At 46.6% G+C, this 19,489-nt stretch overlaps 1 protein-coding gene across 13 annotated transcripts in view; it reads right to left on the bottom strand.

The window, feature by feature from the left end:
• Nucleotides 1–19,489, bottom strand: part of FAM120B (family with sequence similarity 120B) — a 90,785-nt gene that overhangs the window by 58,672 nt on the left and 12,624 nt on the right. For 11 of the 13 annotated variants that reach the window (XR_003135852.3, XM_035698014.2, XM_025444851.3 and 8 more), the window contains 2 exons: nt 11,089–12,903; nt 5,866–6,046 (listed from right to left, as the gene is read on the bottom strand). The exons of 1 other annotated variant lie outside the window; for it this stretch is intronic. Coding sequence is in view for 11 of the 12 variants with exons in the window: in XM_025444851.3 (XP_025300636.1) it covers nt 5,866–6,046; nt 11,089–12,903 (1,996 nt within the window). In the remaining variant the exon portion in view is untranslated. The remainder of the gene's footprint in view (nt 1–5,865; nt 6,047–11,088; nt 12,904–19,489) is intronic. One more of the 13 variants, XM_035698017.2, reaches the window with a different exon arrangement.

Raw genomic sequence — 19,489 nt, 5'->3', positions numbered from 1 at the left:
TCAGTTTGTTAGGCTCTATGTTCAAAGGGGTAAAGAAGTTAAGAAAAGTGCTTTGCTAGTTTAACTCCCTTCAAGCGGTGACATTTTATACAGAAAATGGAAAACGGACATAATCAAACGTGGTCTTCTGCTATTCCCAGAGGACACACACAGACACACCGACCCACTCTGTACAGTCTTCTACGTGTAACGAGGACACTTTCCCTGCGAGCAGAGCTGTGAAATGTGCACACGTGCAGGCCCTTGCCCACGGAGACGCCACGTAGCTCATGCTGGCCACTGTCACCTGGCCTGCAGGGGCGGCAGCAGGCAAGGGGGAATGACGAGAAGCAGTCAATCACCACCTCTCAATTACTGGGATTTTCAAGGTGAACAACCAACCTCAGGCTTTTCTAGAAAAATATCTGTCCTTACAGGTCTGTAATATTTTTATGCTGCTGGTATAATTTATATGTGGCCTTAGTCCTGAAAAAAATTTAAAAATTCCCCACACATACTTTTTTACACATACCTAGGATTTTCATGAGCTGATGGCCCGTCGGTGCTTTGTGAAGGCGCCATCCACCTGGACCGCCCCATGCCACCCACCAGCCTCCTGCAGCCGCGTGTTCCCACAGTGTCACTGGGGCAGCAGGAGGACAGCATGCCCTGGCCCAGCCGCGGACAGCCGCCTGTGTGCACGGCCCTTCCCCTGCCCTGCTGACTGCACAGACGTAAAGGAGAACAGGGCAGGCTCTGCCTTTGGCATCCTCCTAGTTTCTTTTCTATTTCCTGAAATTTACAAGGCTTCACAGTGACCTAAGCTAAGACTTTCACTAGGAGACAAAGTTAGAATCACTAGGAGACAAAGTTAGAATCTGAAGTAAATTAATCGTCATGAAGGCAGAGTGGGCTGTGGGTAGCACGACCGCAGGGTCTCTCCCCATTTCGGGGCCTTCCAAATAGCACACATTCAACTAGACAAAGTATGTGTAGGGGTGCTGCCGGCCAACCCGCCAACATCGCCAGCCAGACCAGCTCTCCATTGCACCCATCATCAGGGACTGAAGCACCAGCGTTCAAGTCAGTGCTTATGCCTTCTGCCTTAGACCTCCGGTGTCTGAGCCCTGAGGGGCAGGGGTGCAGCCGCTACAGTTAGAGGCCCCATGGACGCAGTCTAATGAAGCTTGAGGCAAGCCCTGAAGGGATCATGTACGTTGACTGCCTGACAGAACACAAGGCAAGGCCCTTCAGAAGTCCACCAGCAGCCCCAGGCCCAGCAGTGATGAGCTGATGGACTGAGTGGGCTAGGACTGTGCTGTGCAGAAATTCAAGGACCTAAAGGCAAGCATGAAGACCTGGGGCCGGGGGAGGAAGACAAAAAAAAAAAAAAAAAAAACAGCTGAAAAACACAGTATGTGAAATGGACATTTCACTGGATGGGTTAGTAGCAGATTAGATGCTGCAGAAGAAAGGCTCAGTAAACTTGAAATAAGAGCAACAGGAACTACCCAAATTGCAGCAGAGAAAAGAGGCAGAAAAGCAAGACTTGGAGTGTAATGGGCATCGTGAACAACAAATCAAGCCTGCAGCTGGGGGTCCAGAGTGAGAGCAGAAGCAAGAGACCCAGGAGACAGCGCTTGGTGAAATCACATTCCTTGTTTTCCCCAAATTTGAGAGGAAATGTAAACCCACTGATCCAAGAAGCTCAAGAATCCCAAGCAGATTAAACGCAGTGTATCATTCCCAAGCTTGGCTTCAACAAACTGCTGAAAACCAGTGCTTCGCAAAACCTGATGGCCAGCCAGAGGGTAGCATCCTTGTTGCAGGCGGAGAACAACAGTCAGAGGGGCCACGACACCAGAGACAAGTAACAGCATCTTCATAGCACCTGAGATTCCATATACAGCAGAATTACGCATCTGAATAAAGATATTGTCAGGAAATAAAATAAGCACCCTAAGAGATGTAAAAGCAAGTTCTCTAAAGAAAGATGATACTAAAGGACACGTGGATCTCCACAAAGGGATGGAGAGCGCCGTCTCTTCAAATCGATGCACTTGAAAGACTTCTCATCTGTAACCTCCTCTAAAAGCCACTGACTGTTTAGGATAAGGGTTGGACAATGGTAAGATAGCCAATGGGCCACATCTGACTTGGGTTCTTTCAGTCCGAAAGCTGTAATGCTTTTCACATTAAATGACTGGAAAATTATTAAACAAAGAATATTGTGACACAGGAAGAATATATAAAATTCAAATTTTGTGACATAGGAAAAGTAGATTAATCTTTATTGAAACACAGCTGTACTTCTCAGGGGACAGACGGTCACGTCTGCACACAGCAGCAAAGCTGTGTCTGTTACAGGACTAGAGGGGGCTCTCAAAGCCTAAAATATTTATCACACCTGGCCCTTCACAGAAAACGTTTGCCAGCCACTGGTTTAAAGCAAACACAAGAATCATATTATAGGGTTTTAAAGGTATGCATAATCTCAAAAGACTGCACACTACGTGTAACGACCAAACATTTATATAACATTCCTGCAAAAACCAAGATTCAAGGGGATCCCTGGATGGCGCAGCGGTTTGGCGCCTGCCTTTGGCCCAGGGCGCGATCCTGGAGACCCGGGATCGAATCCCACGTCAGGCTCCCAGTGCATGGAGCCTGCTTCTCCCTCTGCCTGTGTCTCTGCCTCTCTCTTTCTCTCTGTGTGACTATCATAAATAAATTAAAAAAAAAAAAAAAAACAAGATTCAAGAGACCAAGGATGAACTAGTGCAAATAGGAGACGGGGCCAGAGGGCAGCAGAAAGGGGCCGCATGAGAGAACGCCTTCCGGGGATGGACCACTTCTGCATCTGGACACAGAACAGAACACACACAACTCAAGGCCTGCAGTCTAGTTAATAAGGCTGCAGCAATGTTAATCTCCTGGCTCTGATACCATCTGTGAGGGAACCTGGGACAAGGGTACATCAAAGTCTGTTACTATTTTTGCCAACCCCCTTGAGTGTATGATTATTTCAAAATAAGTTTTAAAATATACAGGAGACATAAAGCAACAATAGCAAAAATGATGGGAAGACAAAAGTTGGCAGCTGTGAGGTTTTCACATCACATACAATGTGGTTGTAAGAGAAGGCAAACTGTGAAGCTTAAATGTACGTTATTAACCGTCAAGTAACCACTAAGAAAACCACAGCAAAACAGGTAAATCTAATAATCCAAAAGAGGACATAAAACAAAATACTAAAAATTATTTGATTAGTCCAGAAGAAGTCAGAAAGGGAGAAAATAAGGGAAAAAGACAGCAAAGGGCAAAATGCAAGACTTAAACCCAATCATGTCAATAATTACACTGAATATAAATGATCTAAAGACTCTCATTAAAAAGAAAAATTACCAGAGGCCCTGGGTGGCTCAGCCAGTTAAGTGTCTGACTCTGGGTGTCAGCTCCAGTCTTGATCTCAAGGTTGTGAGTTCAAGCCCCACAGTGGAGGCTTGAGGGGGAGAAAAATTAAAAGATAAATGAAAGAAAGAAAAGAAAGACTGTCAAACCAGATATGCTACTTAAAAGAGATGTACATGAAGTATAAAGAAACAGTTTAAAAGCTAAAGGACAGAAAAGATATGCCATGCACACCATGATCCTAAGAAAACCAAAGTGTGGGCAGCCCTGGTGGCCCAGCGGTTTAGCGCCGCCTTCGGCCCAGGGCCTGATCCTGGAGACCCGGGGTCGAGTCCCAAGTCGGGCTCCCTGCATGGAGCCTGCTTCTCCCTCTGCCTCTCTCTCTCTCTCTGAGTAAATAAATAAAATCTTTAAAAAAAAAAAAAAAAGAAAGAAAGAAAGAAAGAAAACCAGAGTGCATATATTAATGCCAAACTTCTAGATGAGGACTATCATCAGCTTTCTCTTTAAAGAGAAATTTCATCACATGAAAAGGGTCAATTCATTACGAGACAGAACCACTTCACTGTGTACGCACCTAACGGTGGAACTTCAGACACACATGCAGCAAAGCTCACAGAGCTGAGGGAATAAATGAAAGCGTCCAGCACAGCGCCTGCAGATTCCCACATTCCTCTCTCTGGAACTCAGGCCGCGTCAAATGGAAATCGGGGGAAAACCTGACAGCCCTATGTACCCTGCCGCCGTGCTGGAGTCAGCAGCAGCTGTAAACGTCCATCAGATTCAGGGACACGCGGGATCACGAGCTGAGGCACGCAAGCAGCGCGGAGTATGCCTCCTCACCACCACAAGCAAACCTGCAACAGCAGCATTTTCTCTTCTTACACCCTAAGAATGTAAACGTCACACAGAAAGCCAAAAAATTGAAAAAGAGAAAAGTAAAGATCAATCATGAAGACAAGTTCAATTTCAGTAATTTTTCCTGTTACGGTGGTTAAGTAATCAGGTTACCAACGGGGTTGCAGATAAATTGCATTAACAAAGTATGCAACTTAAGATAGTAAAGTTTATATATTTGAATCTCATTTAATAAAGTACTCTAAAAACAATTCCAGGCAAATATTCTACAACGTGAAAATGTTTTCATGAGTAAGAGATCTTTTTTAATCATTAGAATCAATGTGAAATCACTTATGCTGGGACGCCTGGGGGGCTCAGCGGTTGAGCGTCTGCCTTCAGCCCAGCAAGTGACTCGGGGCCCTGGGATCCAGTCCCCACTGGGCTCCCCGCAGGGAGCCTGCTTCTCCCTCTGCCTGTGTCTCTGTCTCTCATGAGAAAATAAATAAAATCTTAAAAAAAAAATAAAACACTCATGTTAAGAAAGAATATGAAGAGAAAACACACAAGAAAATAGAAAAAAATTTAAACAATATCTGGTCGCAAAGTTTATTCCATAGGTCCTTTGGTTTCTGCATTTCATTTAGTGTAAACACCTTCCTCCTGTCTTCCTCGGGGCACGTACACCCCTGGGCTGACAGCACACGCGGGAAAGGCAGGACGAGCGGGCAGGCGGGGATCTCACAGAACCTGGGTTCCAAGAACCCTGCCAGCACAGAGTAAAGGCAGCACGGTAACCCGATGATCCCTCAGCCCCCGCAGGGCTACGGACGTGCCCACTCTCCGGACTAATGCAGTCACAGGGATGGAGTTTAGGCCGAAGGACCACACACACCCAATCCCCAGGACCTTACTGCTTCCATCTCCAGTGAGACCAGTGTCCTGGGAGGCCTGTCTCGGGTGAGCAAGACCTCAGAGGAGGGAACTACCTGGGTGACACGTCACTAGTCCCTACTATGAAGTGCTCCTTCCCACGCCCAATGCCCCCAACGCCTCTGAAAAGAAGCAATAGGGGGCTAATTAATTGTCTACCTGGCACCAAGGCCGCCGCAACTGTCCTGCTCTCACCACTGACAGTCCTCTCCCTACACTCTTGCTACTACTGTACCAGTAAAACAGAGATGGGAAAAACCTAAATACTCTAAAGGAAAACTGTTTATACTTTAAAATACGATGTACTAGATTTTATGGAATTATTTTATGAAAATCACATTTTGAAGAATAAGTAGACATTGTCTTCTAATAATAAACATGCCCTACACCCCTGCAGGAGGAAAGCATTTTCAAATTTTTTAAAAACACAAATCCTTTTAGGGAATAAAATATAACATTTTATAAAAACAATGCACTCTTCTTGTAATGAATACTGATCAACTGTTTGCTAATTAGAGATGTCCCACGGCGTTTACCCTTAACGTCCTACAGATGTGAGTGGTCTTCTCAATTACAGATTTTACAGAGAAACACAACCCTTTTTAATTGTATCCATGTCCTAAAAGAATGCATTCTCCTTCATTTGGCCTGTTTCTCAGAATCCCAGTCCAAACAGCACTGCTGCTGAGAGAGCAGCCCGCTCACCTCCGCCGTCCCCCAGCAGGAGGGAGTAAACGCGCTGCCGCACCGGGCGGTAGACGAAAGCCTGGCTGGGCAGGGCTTGGTCGAGGGCGTCCTCCAGCGTGTTACTGCATTCAATCTCCCCGCTGCTCATGATGTTGTACACCAGGTAGCTCTCGGCCTGGACGTGATCTGCTCTAGCAACCTGTTCAAAATTCAAACACAGATGCTTTCTCCGTGACAACAAAACAGTTACCTTCAAAGAGAAAAAAATCAACACCTTTCTCTCCCAAGCCAGTGTTTCCAGGCTCTCAGAAATGGGGTGACTGCCCCTCAGACTCCCGACACTGGGTTGGCATCTGCCGCCTCTCCTCGCTTCCAGGCGCCACCCCATCCATTCCTCCGCCGCCACCTCGCCCAGACTTACCGTGTGGACCTCCACGGCATCTCAGCCTCTTGCCAACGGACGACAAGCACCACTAGCAAAGGCTCTAACTGAATCTAGCCCGAGTCTGCCCTCTCCCTGACATCCCGTCAGGTCACTACCCTCCTCAGACCACCTGAATGACGACCCTAACATTCAAGGCTCCAGTGGCCTCCTCCCATTACACCAGTCCACCTCCTAGAAACCAGTCACAGTGGAGCACCTTCGTGCTTTCTCAAGAACACCTGACTCTTCTCCATCCTCACGTGGGCTCCACTTCAAGTGTCACCCTGTCTTCTGCTCCCAATCCCACTCACCTCCCCCGGCCTATGGGGCTCATCCCTCATCTACCCTATAGCAGTTCTCTTGTCTCATCTCCCCCAGTAAGCCAAACTCCCTGGGATCAGAAACTGTGTCACAGTCACTCACCTGTTCAGTAATTCCTATCGGACCAAAACCGTGTGCTGCACACCCCCCGATGAGACTCAGCTGCATCCCACTTTCCCATTAAAAAAGGAGCTAAGATCAGAAGGCCTGTAACAGCCTCCATACAAGTCTTTTCCCTGAACATTCTTATTACTGCAGGAATCGATTTACCTAGATCACCACTCAAAATTCAAATCCAAACAGTCTGCACAAAAGGCATATATTAAAATGTGGTGTTAGGACAACCTGGAATGCCGAAAACTCTGAGAACCGTTGTTCTATTTGTGTTTACTTTTAAGTAGTTCTAGTTACTTTGACTCATTTTTGTAGAATTGAGTCTTCCTGTCTCCATTCCTCCCTCTCTCCAGATATACACCAGGTCTACCCTCACAGAACTATCCTGAGGACTACATGGGTCGATGCAAATGGTTAACGAGAGCTCGGCACATGATCCAGGGTCACCACTGTCACGAGGCTACACACATATAAGTTGTCTATCTCCTTGCTGAAATTTCTTGAAATCAAGCTGGCAGACAAGCCGGCAACTTTAAGGTCAGGAAGGTTAAAAAATACTTGTAAAAAGATCTTAAAGGGTTGTCATTTGATACTCTAATGGAAGACCACTGGCAACGACCTACTTCTCCATGTGCCCCTTTTGATACTAAATCTATCAGAAACACTATAGTTACAACTTCTATGATCCTTTTGAGCCAAAATAGCTTCTGACTTATTTTCCTATTCCCTCTTCCATTTCTGAGTCTTTTTTTCATTTTAAGAGAGATGGTGTTTTAACAAATATATCTAGGAAGTTGTAATAAATTATATTCACCCTACCAAGAAAACTTCAGTTCTGGCAACTGTACAGAATTTAAGATGTAACATTCCTTCCTGGGTGTATATGGGGTTTTTCAGATAAGTTTTCTACAATTGCAATTTTAATTCACTAATTAGATCAGAATCATCTAATAAGTACCTTCTACCTCTGCCCTTAACTGCAGATCTATACAGCACTCCACACTTGGAAAACCTTAACACAGTCACCTCATCCAAACATTCTAATGTAATAATTCTGCTTATTCAACATTATGGAAACCATATAGAATTTACTCTCAAAATGTAACTGATTTTCTAAAATATCCTGCTATGGACAAAACATAGATATCTGGCTGTGGTATGTGCCCAGGATAACTGCTGTGCACTACAGCCTTCTACCTAAGGGTTTCTGGGACGGTGTGGGGTTGAAATACATGTTGGAATTGGGGTTACCCATCTGATAGGACTAGAAGACTTCACTGCAAACAAATTTTAAGGAAAAATGGAAAGGGAACTGAAGACACTTCACAATTGTTTTCAGAGCCATCATCAACTCTAGTCAACGGGAGAGCTGTCGTGTAGACGACATGCGATCTACCCCTTCCAGATGGCCGACCTCCCCTGCAGACAGGCCTCCCACCACACTCCTCCCTCTTCCTCACCCATGGCTCTTCCACTGCCAAACTCCCTGAAGGAGCAATCACTCCCCACTCCGGCCTTTGCCCCTGAGGTACTCCTCAAACCCTGGCCATCTGACCTCCACCAGGCCCCTGTGGACAATGGCTCTCTCAGGAACCAAACCCTACTAAGTGCCTCCTAGCCCCAATTCTACTTTACTCTGCAGCACCTGACACTCCTGGTTATTACTCTCCTCATTCTTGAAACTTGCCTCCTTGGGTTTCTGCGGGGGGTCACGGTGCCTCATTCCCCTCCCTCTCAGTGCATTTTTCCTAAAGCTCCCTCCTACACAGTCTTCTCCTTGGAGGGTTTCCATCACCACGTACAGTAGGATGACTTCCAGAGGACGGTCTCCTGCCCAGTAATGGAAACCAAGGCTCATTTTCTAAGCATAACATGGGTCTTCCCTAGCTATCTGCTGTCAAACCATTCCCCGCCCATCCTTAGGTCAAGGCAACATCCACCCCAGATAGCAGGAGGACCTTTACCTCCGTAGCAAGACTTACTTTTGGACGTTTCTTCCTCCCCACTTGCACTGCCACTGTCCTAATTCTAGCTCTTTTGTCCCCCCACCTTGGCTCCTGCAACAGCCACATGAGTCCATTCTCTGCAGGATAACCAATGTTCAAGAAATACCTGATCACATCCCACCCCTGCTTAAAGATATCCAATACCTCCTCACTGTGTATAAAAACCAAGTCCTGGCCACCTGGGGGGCTCAGTTGGTTGGGCATCTGCCTCTGGTTCAGGCCATGGTCTCAGGGTCCAGGGACTGAGTCCCACATCAGGCTCCCTGCTCAGCGAGGAGTCTGCTTCTCCCTCTCCCTCTGCCTACAACTCTGTTTTCTTGTGCCCTCTCTCTGTCAAATAAATAAATAACTTTTTTAAAAATTTAAAAATTAAAAATAAATAATAAAAACTAAGTCCTAAATTCTTTCATGATACACACGCTGCTGCCCTCTGTGACCTGACCAATCTGTCAGAACCTCTGCAGGAAACTGGAGGAGATGGTCAGGGTGTCCAGCACAGGAGGGAAGGCCAAGGATGGGCCCTGTTGGTGTGGCGAATGCAAGTCAGGGCTGTGAAGGGCCCAAGCCCAGAGTGGACGTGGGCAAGGCCACACACAGCCGGGAAATGGGTGTGAGCTGGGAACCAGCAGGGGCCAGGTCACGACAGAAAAAGCAGAGGGCCCAGAGTGGTGCTGTGCACGGTGGTGGCTGATGCTGCCTGGTGCTTATCAGCAGTCCTAGGCAGCTGAAAGCAGAACCTCCCCCCCTCCCCCGCCCCCCGGAGGCAGTGAGGCACCCTGCATGCTCCACTTTTGCTCTGTGCGCCTTTCCCCGTCCTGTCCCTCAGCAAGCTGTTACGGGGCCTCCAGGGTCCACATCACGCACCACCTCTGGAGCCAGGCACACGGTCTGGGAGTGGGGTGGCTCCTGACAAATTCCTCCAAGCTCATGTTCTTTTTCTTCTATGAAGCACTTAAAGATGCTTCCAGGTAGGATAATTTTAACCCCTTAATATTTTTTCACCTGTAACTCTCTTAATCTATATATCACATCCTACTTTTAACTGTAATTTCTTATGTTAGTAAATTAGCTTATCTGTTATCATGTATGCAATAGAGAAAGAGGCGAAAGACTTTTCAAGACAGGAGAACCCATGTCATCGTGCAGGAGGGAGGAAGAAGTCGCTAAAGAAGAGGCCCCAAAGATACACGAGAAAGGGAATACCACCTTCAAGATTCGGTGAGCAACTATTGTGAGACACAGTGTGCAGGAAAAAGGGGCTCAGCAGTGACCAAAACAAATAAGATTGTGTCCTCACAGCACCGTCCCCAGCAGGACATCCCCGTGAGACGTGCGCCACCACAGGCACTACACCATGGATGGTCAGGGGCCATCTCTGAGCGGGTGACCAGCCAACTGTGACAGAAAAGACTCGCATAGGGGCAGGGGAGGCTTCCAGGGGGCAGGAGAGTACCTCTGGGGCCATGACAGACAAGGGACTGGCCACCTGGAGAGGTGGCAGTGGTGAGGGCATGGCAGGCCACAGCCTGCCTAAGGCGACTGTCTCTATTCCTGGGAGAGCTATGGAACACAACAAAGGGCATTAGTTCTGCACGCAACATGACAAGTGGATTGGAAGGGGCAAAAAGTCTATGCAGAAGAGTGGTCAGAGATTCCTGAGTAATCCAGAAAAGAGCTTACACTAGGGCGGTGGGACTAACTGAACAGGTACAAATAATAAGACAAGGAGAGGACAGTCATAAAACACGGAGAGAGAATTCCCAGGTTTGTACCTTGCATGACTGGATGGAAGATGGGGACACTGTCAGGAGCACCTGAGGCGTGTGGGGACCCACCCAGCACAGAACCTCACACGTAACGGGGCTTATAAACAGGAGCCCTCCATAAAAACCTCCCAAGGCTCTGCATCTCTTTCAGGATGAAGGCCCCCCTGCTGCTGGGGCACAGAAATCTTTGCAGTCTGCCTCACTCCACATTTTCCAACCTCTCTCCCAGGTCTCCCCTCAGACCCCATGCTTCAGCCTCCTGCTCTACCACAAGCCCCAAGCAACAACAATTTGCCTGTTACAAACTGCAGCTCCCGTGAAGGTCTGGCGGACTTTAGCTCTCCAGGAACTCCTCCCTGTGTGTAACCCTCACTGCTCACTCTCTTCCAATTCTGAGAGCTCTCTTCCACAACAGGCATGCAGAGTATCAAACACACTTTATAATGTGAACTCCCAGGGCACTAGGTCATACTTCCTAACACACTGCCAGGGGTCCTATTGTGTCCCCACGGTGCCTTAACTGCGACAGTCAATAAATATTCACTGGCAAATCCATAATGGGTAGATTTTCAATCATGATACCCAGGTTGGGGTGGGCACATCTACATACCTTTAGTATGTCAGGGTCTGAAACCAGGGTTACTTGTTTGACTTCAGGCTCCATATTCACGAGGTCTTCTTTAATTGCAGGGTTTGTACACATGAGTGCTTCTAGCTTAAATTCAGGGTCTGCCCCTGGAGGTAATTTTTGCTTGATTTCAGGGTCTGTGCACATGGGAACTCCTTGCTTGGATTCAGGATCTATATAAATGGGAATTCCTTGCTTGGATTTAGAATCTGTACACATGGGGACTCCTTGCTTAAATTCAGGATCTGTATACATGGGGATTCCTTGCTTAAATTCAGGGTCTGTATACATGGGGACTCCTTGCTTGGATTCAGGGTCTGTGCACATGGAGACTCCTTGCCTGGATTCAGGGTCTGTGCACATAGGAACTCCTTGCCTGGATTCAGGGTCTGTGCACACAGGAACTCCTTGCCTGGATTCAGGGTCTGTGCACATAGGAACTCCTTGCCTGGATTCAGGAGGTGTACACATGGGGACTTCTTGCTTGGATTCAGGTTCTGTGCACATGGGAACTTCTTGCTTGGATTCAGGGTCTGTGCACATGGGAACTTCTTGCTTGGATTCAGGGTCTGTGCACATGGGAACTTCTTGCTTGGATTCAGGAGGGGTACACATGGGAATTCCTTGATTGGATTTAGGAGGTGTACACATGGGAAATCCCTGGTTGGATTCAGGATCTGTAAATCCCTGGTTGGATTCAGGATCTGTACACATGGGAAGTCCTTGCTGGGATCCATAGTCTATACACATTGGAACTCCTTGCTTGCATTCAGGGTCTGAACTCATCGATACCACCTGCTTGCCCAAAGATATTAAACTCTTGGGTTTTTGGAAAAACCATGGAGATTTCTGTCCTGGCAAAAGATATGATGCCACACCCTTATAAAAAAGAGCTTTGTTTGGTCCCAAAGGTAACATGTCTTCTAGCTTTTTCTCACCTTGATGCGAGTGAAGAACTTTAGATATATGGTCTGCAACAGCTAAGATAATGTTACCTTTTTTGTCAAAATTCTCCTTTACAGAGGTATAGGAAGACAAGCACTTGTACCGAAAGCTCTCAAACATGCCCTCTGGGATTATGTCATTGCCAAGTAGGCAGGCCAGAAGAGGAAGGTCTGCCACGTTGATATTCAGACTCTCACAGAGCTTCTTTCTACAGAGCATGACAGTACTGAGACTCTCCAGGCAGAGATCACCAATTGAAAAGTAGGGACAAGTATCATAAATCAAGTAGTCAGTGTCTTCTCCAAGAATCCCAAGACAGTTATTCTGGAAGCCGTAAGATGCCACCTCATAGTCGGCCTCCTGTAAGGAACACAGAGTTTCCTGACCCAAGGCCTTCAAAGCAAATCGTGTAAAGATGGCCAGCCCCGATGGGATGAAGAACATGTTTCTGCCCGGTTGCTCCTTGTGCGATTTGATATAATGGAAAATCCTGGAAATTTCCCTATTGTTCTTGAGTCTTCGTTTTACCCATTCATCTCTCTTCTCCTGCTCCACCATGCCATCAAAGAAGAATATCAACTTGATGCCAACAGTGGTAAAAGTCTTAACAAAATCCCGCAAAGAAGAAAAATATTCCCGCCACTGGCCACCGCAGATCCAAGATTCAGGAGTATACCAGTATCTGAGACAACACATGGCATCAACCACTATGGTCGGCGTACAGCCGGGGTGCTGGTTTCGGTGGTGCTCCGCCAATTCTTTGAAGTTCACTACTGTACATATATGTGGGCAGGTGCTGCCCACGAACCCCTGCAAACCTCTCACGCCCATAACTGAACTCCTGGAAAGGATCTGGAAAGAAAAATAAATTAGTAATTATGGCAGGACCACTAGATATACAACACCTCTTAAAGAAGACACAAGACAAGATTCAACATTCACTCTCTACTTTCAAAACACTCCGGTAACTAAGATACGGAGCATGGCCTACTGGTTAGGAGCCTGAACAGTGTTGAAGACGAAGAGGTACTTTACCAAAGTGCGAGTCACTGGAGCCCGCCTTCACGAGGGCCGCTCAGTGTAGTAATCTGCTAAGATTTGTATTTAGACTATTATTCAAGGATTTCTCAACCAAATTAAAAAACAAGGCTAATAGTTTTCAAAGAAGTAATATTTCCCATCTAGGAACTCAGGTAGGATTAATTTTGAAAACCTAAAACCCATATAGATACATGCAATGTCTATGTTTCTCAAAATAATTTTGCTGAGTGAAAGAAGCCAGACCAAACAGGCATACACACCAAAGAGCCCATTTGTATGAAATTCTGGTTCACGGAGGAGGGTTAATCTGTAGCAGCAGAGAGCGGGCAGTGAGATCTGGTGCGGGGCAGGCAGCAGGAGGGACTTACACAATGGAAACTTCTGGGGTGATGTATATGTTCACTACTTAATTGTGATAATGATTTTGATGGAGGAAACAAAGGCAGAAGAGAAATTATTAAACGTCCTTACCACCTACAGCCCACGGACACGTCCTTGAAACAGGCAGAGGGACCTTCCTCTCGGAGCTCAGCTGCCTGGATGTTAATACTCTGCTGAGGGCAACTGGCAATCTAGCCCGACCCCCAGGACCCTGGTGAGTCTACTCTAACATAAAAAAATTCCTTTAGAAACTTCCTTTATGGGAACCCTGGGTGGCGCAGCGGTTTAGCGCCTGCCTTTGGCCCAGGGCGCGATCCTGGAGACCCGGGATCGAGTCCCACATCAGGCTCCCGGTGCATGGAGCCTGCTTTTCCCTCTGCCTATGTCTCTGCCTCTCTCTCTCTCTCTCTCTCTGTGACTATCATAAATAAATAAAAATTTAAAAAAATTAAAAAAAAAAAAGAAACTTCCTTTATCTCTAAACCCCCCAAGATTTGAAGGGTCTCAGGACTCAGGTTTTATTAGGTGGTAATAAATGACCTCTTCCCAACAATAGCTAGCCCCTCAAGGTCCTGGAAACCTTGCTTCCAAAACTGAGAGACTTACACTCTCCCTAACCGCCTCTCAAGTATAATGGGCCACCTCTCATGGCCCCACTACAGCTCTTTCTGCCCACGGTCCTGTCCCTGCGCTTTAATAAAACCACCTTTTTGTACCAACGATGTCTCAAGAATTCTTTCTTGGCTGTTGGCTTCAAACCCTAATGTTCTTAACTAAATCTATATGGCGCCCAAGGTGGGGCTTTGAGTCCAGAGTCACATCCGGACTCTGCACCGTGGTGCAAACTGGGTACTTCCTCTCCTCTTCCTTTACTCTCATACCAGGGGCCCGAGGAGGAGTATGGTCTTACTGGAACACTTTCACGCTGATGGTGCGGCGATCCTCTAGCCATGGCTCCTCTATGGGGACAAAGCCTGCCTTTGGGCTAGAAGTTAGTTCCCCGGCCGGGATGGTAATAAGACCCAGAAACTTGATGCTCTCTCTGTACTCCTGTCCTTCTACAGAGTAGTCTGTCTTGGGCACGGGACAGCCACCAAGCCAGCAGGATGGTGTGAGGTTCCCTCCTGACGGATCTAATGCGACCCCCTCCACATGCTCGGTTTAGCTCCTTCAGGCCGCGGGACCTCCACTGGGAGCCAGCCGAAACCAGTACCCGATGGAATTAAAACCCAGCCAGGGACCAATTCTTAGGGAAGTTGGCTATAAAGACTACATGTGTTGGAATGTCGCTTAGACCATGACGGATTTCTCTCTACCGTTTTCTGTTGATGTCCTCTGCTAACTACGTAAGCTACAAAATTGGGTAATTTCCCGTCTTAAAACTTCCCTAGTGTTTTCCATGGTTAAAACGGGCAATAACACAGCCTTCAGGGCATGGGACGACACAGCAGTGTGTCAGTCCATCCCCCAGGCACCATGGCAGCCTAGGATGCGACAGGGAGGGAGAGGGATGCCGACATCCTCCTTCATGGTAGGCAGGATGGTGATCGTTGGGATTCTGAGGGATGCTCCAGTCACTCTGGACACATGGAAACTCTGACATATCCTGCAAGGGACGCCACCTGGGAGTCGAGGGATTGTGGTGATAGACCCCCCCTCCTTCTCTGGGGGCTTGGCCTCAGCAGGACTCTTCCTTGGGATGCCTTTTAACCACTGGAAACAATTAGGATTGCCAAGTTTAGGAAAGGACCGATGACCTGTAACACGACTTGGCCTCGGGAGGATCTGTCGTCAGATCTCTGTGGGCAACAGGGCAGAATGGGTTTGCCCAAACGTGTCTGGCTAAACTCCCTCCCGACACACTGGATAATTATCTCAGGAGGCCTCCTCCCAGTAAACTCCTGGAGGCAACAGGCCATCCTGTTTCCATTCCAGATGAAGGGGACTCCCACACTGTCTCTCCTCCTAACAGATGTGGGGGCTGCTCCCTCATTCACGTCCCAGGTTCAGGGCTGTAACTGGAGCCAACTGTGGTTGGTCTACCTCGGGATGGGGGCTGTAAGGAATATTCCGGCAGCTGCCCAAACTCCCGGTCTTCTCTGGCCTGGCATGGACTGCCTACTCCCCCTTATCGGCAGGAAAGTACGGAGCTGAGGAGCTCTAGAACCAGGAACCCTTTCTCTGCCTTCTGGCAGCACCGGGCCTCCTCTGCCTCCCCCTCACCCCCCGTTCCCGCAGCAGCCCCCGGTGTGGCCTGCATAGCTGGCTTCTAGTCCATCCTCGGTCCTTCGCCCCTCACTGTCCAGCAGCAAGAAGAGCACCCCCCGGACTTAACACTGCCCATGTCAGAATTCCCCACCAGTGTCTCAGGTAAAAACTGACAATGGGGAGGATTCAGGTGGAAATAATTTGGTCTTTAAACTAACTGTTGGTTTAATCAAGATAGACGTGTCTTTAAAGTTATCAGCACTAAATGTGAAACTTATTCTACTGAGGTTTGCTGAAGATCAAATAAGCTCATGTGATCTCTGTTGCATTTTGTTAGTAAAAAGATGACTAAAAATATGGTTAATTGTCTCAAAGTCTTCATGGGTAATTATTAAGATACCTTTCAAAGTCTTTGGTAACCTGAAACCTTAAAGTTTTGCTTAGATGGTAAGTGGGATTAAAGTCTTTGGACATCTAGGTCTTTTCCAAATGGGATAAGGTGCTGGAGCATTGATTACTGGACGTCAGTTTGTGCTTTTGACGTCTTACTGCAAAGGAACTAAGGATGCTGGAATCTGCCGGTAAACATGCTTTGTGCTTAACCTGTTCATAAAATTTGGCGCCTGAGAGTTCTGGTGTGACAGTTCACAACAGGTCACAACTGGTTACTATTTAGTTTTCACTGGAGACCAAGGTTTCTTTTTTTTTTTTTTTTTAAGATTTTATTTATTTATTCATGAAAGACACAAAGAGAAAAAGAGAGAGGGGGGCAGAGACACAGGCAGAGGGAGAAGCAGGCTCCATGCAGGGAGCCCGATGTGGGACTCGATCCCGGGTCTCCAGGATCAGGCCCTGGGCTCAAGACAGGCACTAAACCGCTGAGCCACCCAGGGATCCCCTAGACCAAAGTTTCTAAGAGTTAAAATTCTGCTAAATGTAATTAAGACTGATGGGAATAAGGGAAGCAGCTCTGTGTATAAGAAAGATATAAGAAATGGGAATGTATTTTTGTTGAAGTAAAAGAAAGCAATTTTGTCCTAAATCAGACTGACTGGAAAGAAATGGGTATGGGATGGTGTGGGATAAATTCTGAATGCAAAGGAAAGTTGAGGAAGGTTTGTGAAGGGAAATCCGTGGAAAGGAATTTTAGGTGTGGTCAGGATGGGCTAAGGCTGAAGTGAATGGATTTTAAAGTATAAGGGTTAGAAGACTGAAAGTCAGCTTTCTCTCTGCTCAAAAAGACAAGTTCTCTTGAATTGTTGGTCTACTCTTGATAAGAAAACGTAAATAGTTGTTTTCTCTTTGCCTGCCCAGAAAAACCAGTTTCTACATTTTGCCTTTATCGGGTCTTTAACATCACTAACCCTATTTAGGCATGTGCTTTAAAACTTTCCAAGGTTTTAACGGACTTCTCCAAGATTTAAATCGTAAACAAAGTTTCAGTTTACTAATCAGGCTTGTGTGTTTGGTATGCTACCTTCAGGTATAAGGTGATCACTTGATAGGCTGGCTATTGAAGTGTTAGGGGTCACAGAAATAACTGTTTCCTAGTCAGCGGCATCATAATGAGCTCAGATCATTAACAAGGCCCATTTCTGAGTTTTTGTCATTTCTAATTGTTCTTATTCTCTTGCAAAATGAGTTTCATCTTCAAGAAGATCCACTAAAAGGATTTTTAGGACAAATTACAGGTATTCAATATCTTTAAGATCATAAAACTGAAATGGGTAAGAATTTCCAGAACTAAGTAAAGCTGCATTCAAACTGAACAACAGGGACTCCCGGGTGGCTCAGGGTGCTCAGGGTGCTCAGGATGGTTGAGCATCTGCCTTTGGCTCAGGGCGTGACCCCAGGGTCCTAGGATCGAGTCCATAGGGCTCCCCGCAGGGAGCCTGCTTCTCCCTCTGCCTGTGTCTCTGCCTCTGTGTCTTTCATGAATAAATAAATAAAATATTAAAACAAAAGCCTGAACAAGAATCAATAACATGGGACTAAATGACCTAAAAGATGATTAAGAGTTATGACTCTTATTTGAAACACCGCTGGTTTTCTCATGTTTGCTCTCCCGGGTTAAGGAAACCTTCTCTTAAGATTACTATGACTATAGAAATGTGATAAAGCATGCATTTATGAACAAATTGAAGCATTTAACTTTTCTCTCTACCTGGACCCCCTGAAATTCAACAGGTCTCGGTGAGCATTCCTTCTTCCATGGCGACCATGGTCAGCTGCATAACTTTACTAAGAACCTGTTCTCCTTGTAACAGGACACCCTCGGAAACACTGGTTATTTTACCAAGGCTTTGACTGGAATATCGTATCTGAGAGAGACAAGCATAGACTCGGATATGACCAGACGGCCATCAGGAACTGAGGTGGACTTTATGAAACCTGGAGCCATAAAGCCGCATGGAACTATTGGCCTGATACCTGGTTACAGAGTTCCCTGAAGCCTCATCAGGTGAGTAGAGAATGTCACTTCCCGGCAGGTACAGGAACCCCAGGATACCTTGGGGACCTCGTGAAGAGCAATCTGCTCACGTCTGCAGGTACTGCAGGGTCTGGTGGCAAGTACTGGGCTTGGCCTCTGGCGTGGAGAAGCTACTAAAAGTTCAGCCTACAGATTCCTTATGAAAGTTCCAGCAAAGCAGATTCTAAAGGATCTATATGATCAATCATTATTCTTGCTGAGCTTTATGTAAATAATTAGGCCAAATTTGTTAAAACTGGATTTATTTTTCAAATAAAGTAGTCCTGATTTGGCTATCTCTGGAAATTAGGGTTATTTTAGAGAGAAAAATTATGTTTCAATAGCCCATCTTTGTGGATATCAAATCCTAGTTGTCTTTGAATGATGTTTGCCTGAGCCACACAACTGGAGGTAAACTTCAGAAAAACTGCTACAATAGCTCATATAGACAATCTCCCTGCTTGTTATTCTTTTGGGATCCTAAGAGGACCCCACGGGCATATGCTTATTTGAACAGCTGAAAAGTGGGATTGATTCCCCCACAATTCTATAACCCAGCTAGCACCCCAACTGATTCCCTGTGGCTGGGGTGACACCATCACTCCTAAAAAGCCAGGGCGTACTTCAGTCTATGGGGTAAACTATGGGCTTATGGAGATAGCAGATGGTCCCACTTTCTTTATGATTGGACTGGATAATGCACTTGGGACAAGTGTCCTTATCTCCTGAGTCAAGTCATCTCAGTCATCTCTCACTTGCCAGCGATTCCTTATAATTAGGACATTGTTATGGCTGGACCTCAAACAAAGAGGGCTTCCTGATGGTTTCAGCCCTCAAAGTGATTATTTATCCCAGAAGCCACCTCTATTAATGTACAATTCCAGGCAAAGGATTTAGCCAAGCACATAGCAGCCCTCCAGGTAAAAAGAGCCTCAAAGCTCACTCCGGAACAATCCCTGACTGTAATGACTTCACATCAGGTCCAAAGTGTCATGTCTTAGAGACCAAAGACCACCAACAGATGACAGATGACAGGAGGCCGACTTATTAAATATCAGGCTATACTTATAGATATGCCTGAAATATACTTAAAATCTGTCAAACTTTAGGGACTCCTGGGTGGCTCAGCGGTTGAGCATCTGCCTTTGGCCCAGGGCGTGATCCTGGAGTCCCGGGATTGGGTCCCACATCGGGCTCCCAGCAGGGAGCCTATTTCTCCCTCTGCCTGTGTCTCTGCCTCTCTCTGTGTGTGTCTGTCATGACTCAATAAATAAAATCTTAAAAAAAAAAAAAAAAAAAAACTGTCAAACTTTAACCCAGCTACCCTTCTGTGTGGAC

Source organism: Canis lupus, chromosome 12, assembly GCF_003254725.2.
Source record: "Canis lupus dingo isolate Sandy chromosome 12, ASM325472v2, whole genome shotgun sequence".
Lineage (NCBI taxonomy): Eukaryota > Metazoa > Chordata > Mammalia > Carnivora > Canidae > Canis > Canis lupus.
Note: the sequence above shows the minus strand (reverse complement) of the source record. Positions and strands in the feature narration are given on the sequence as shown.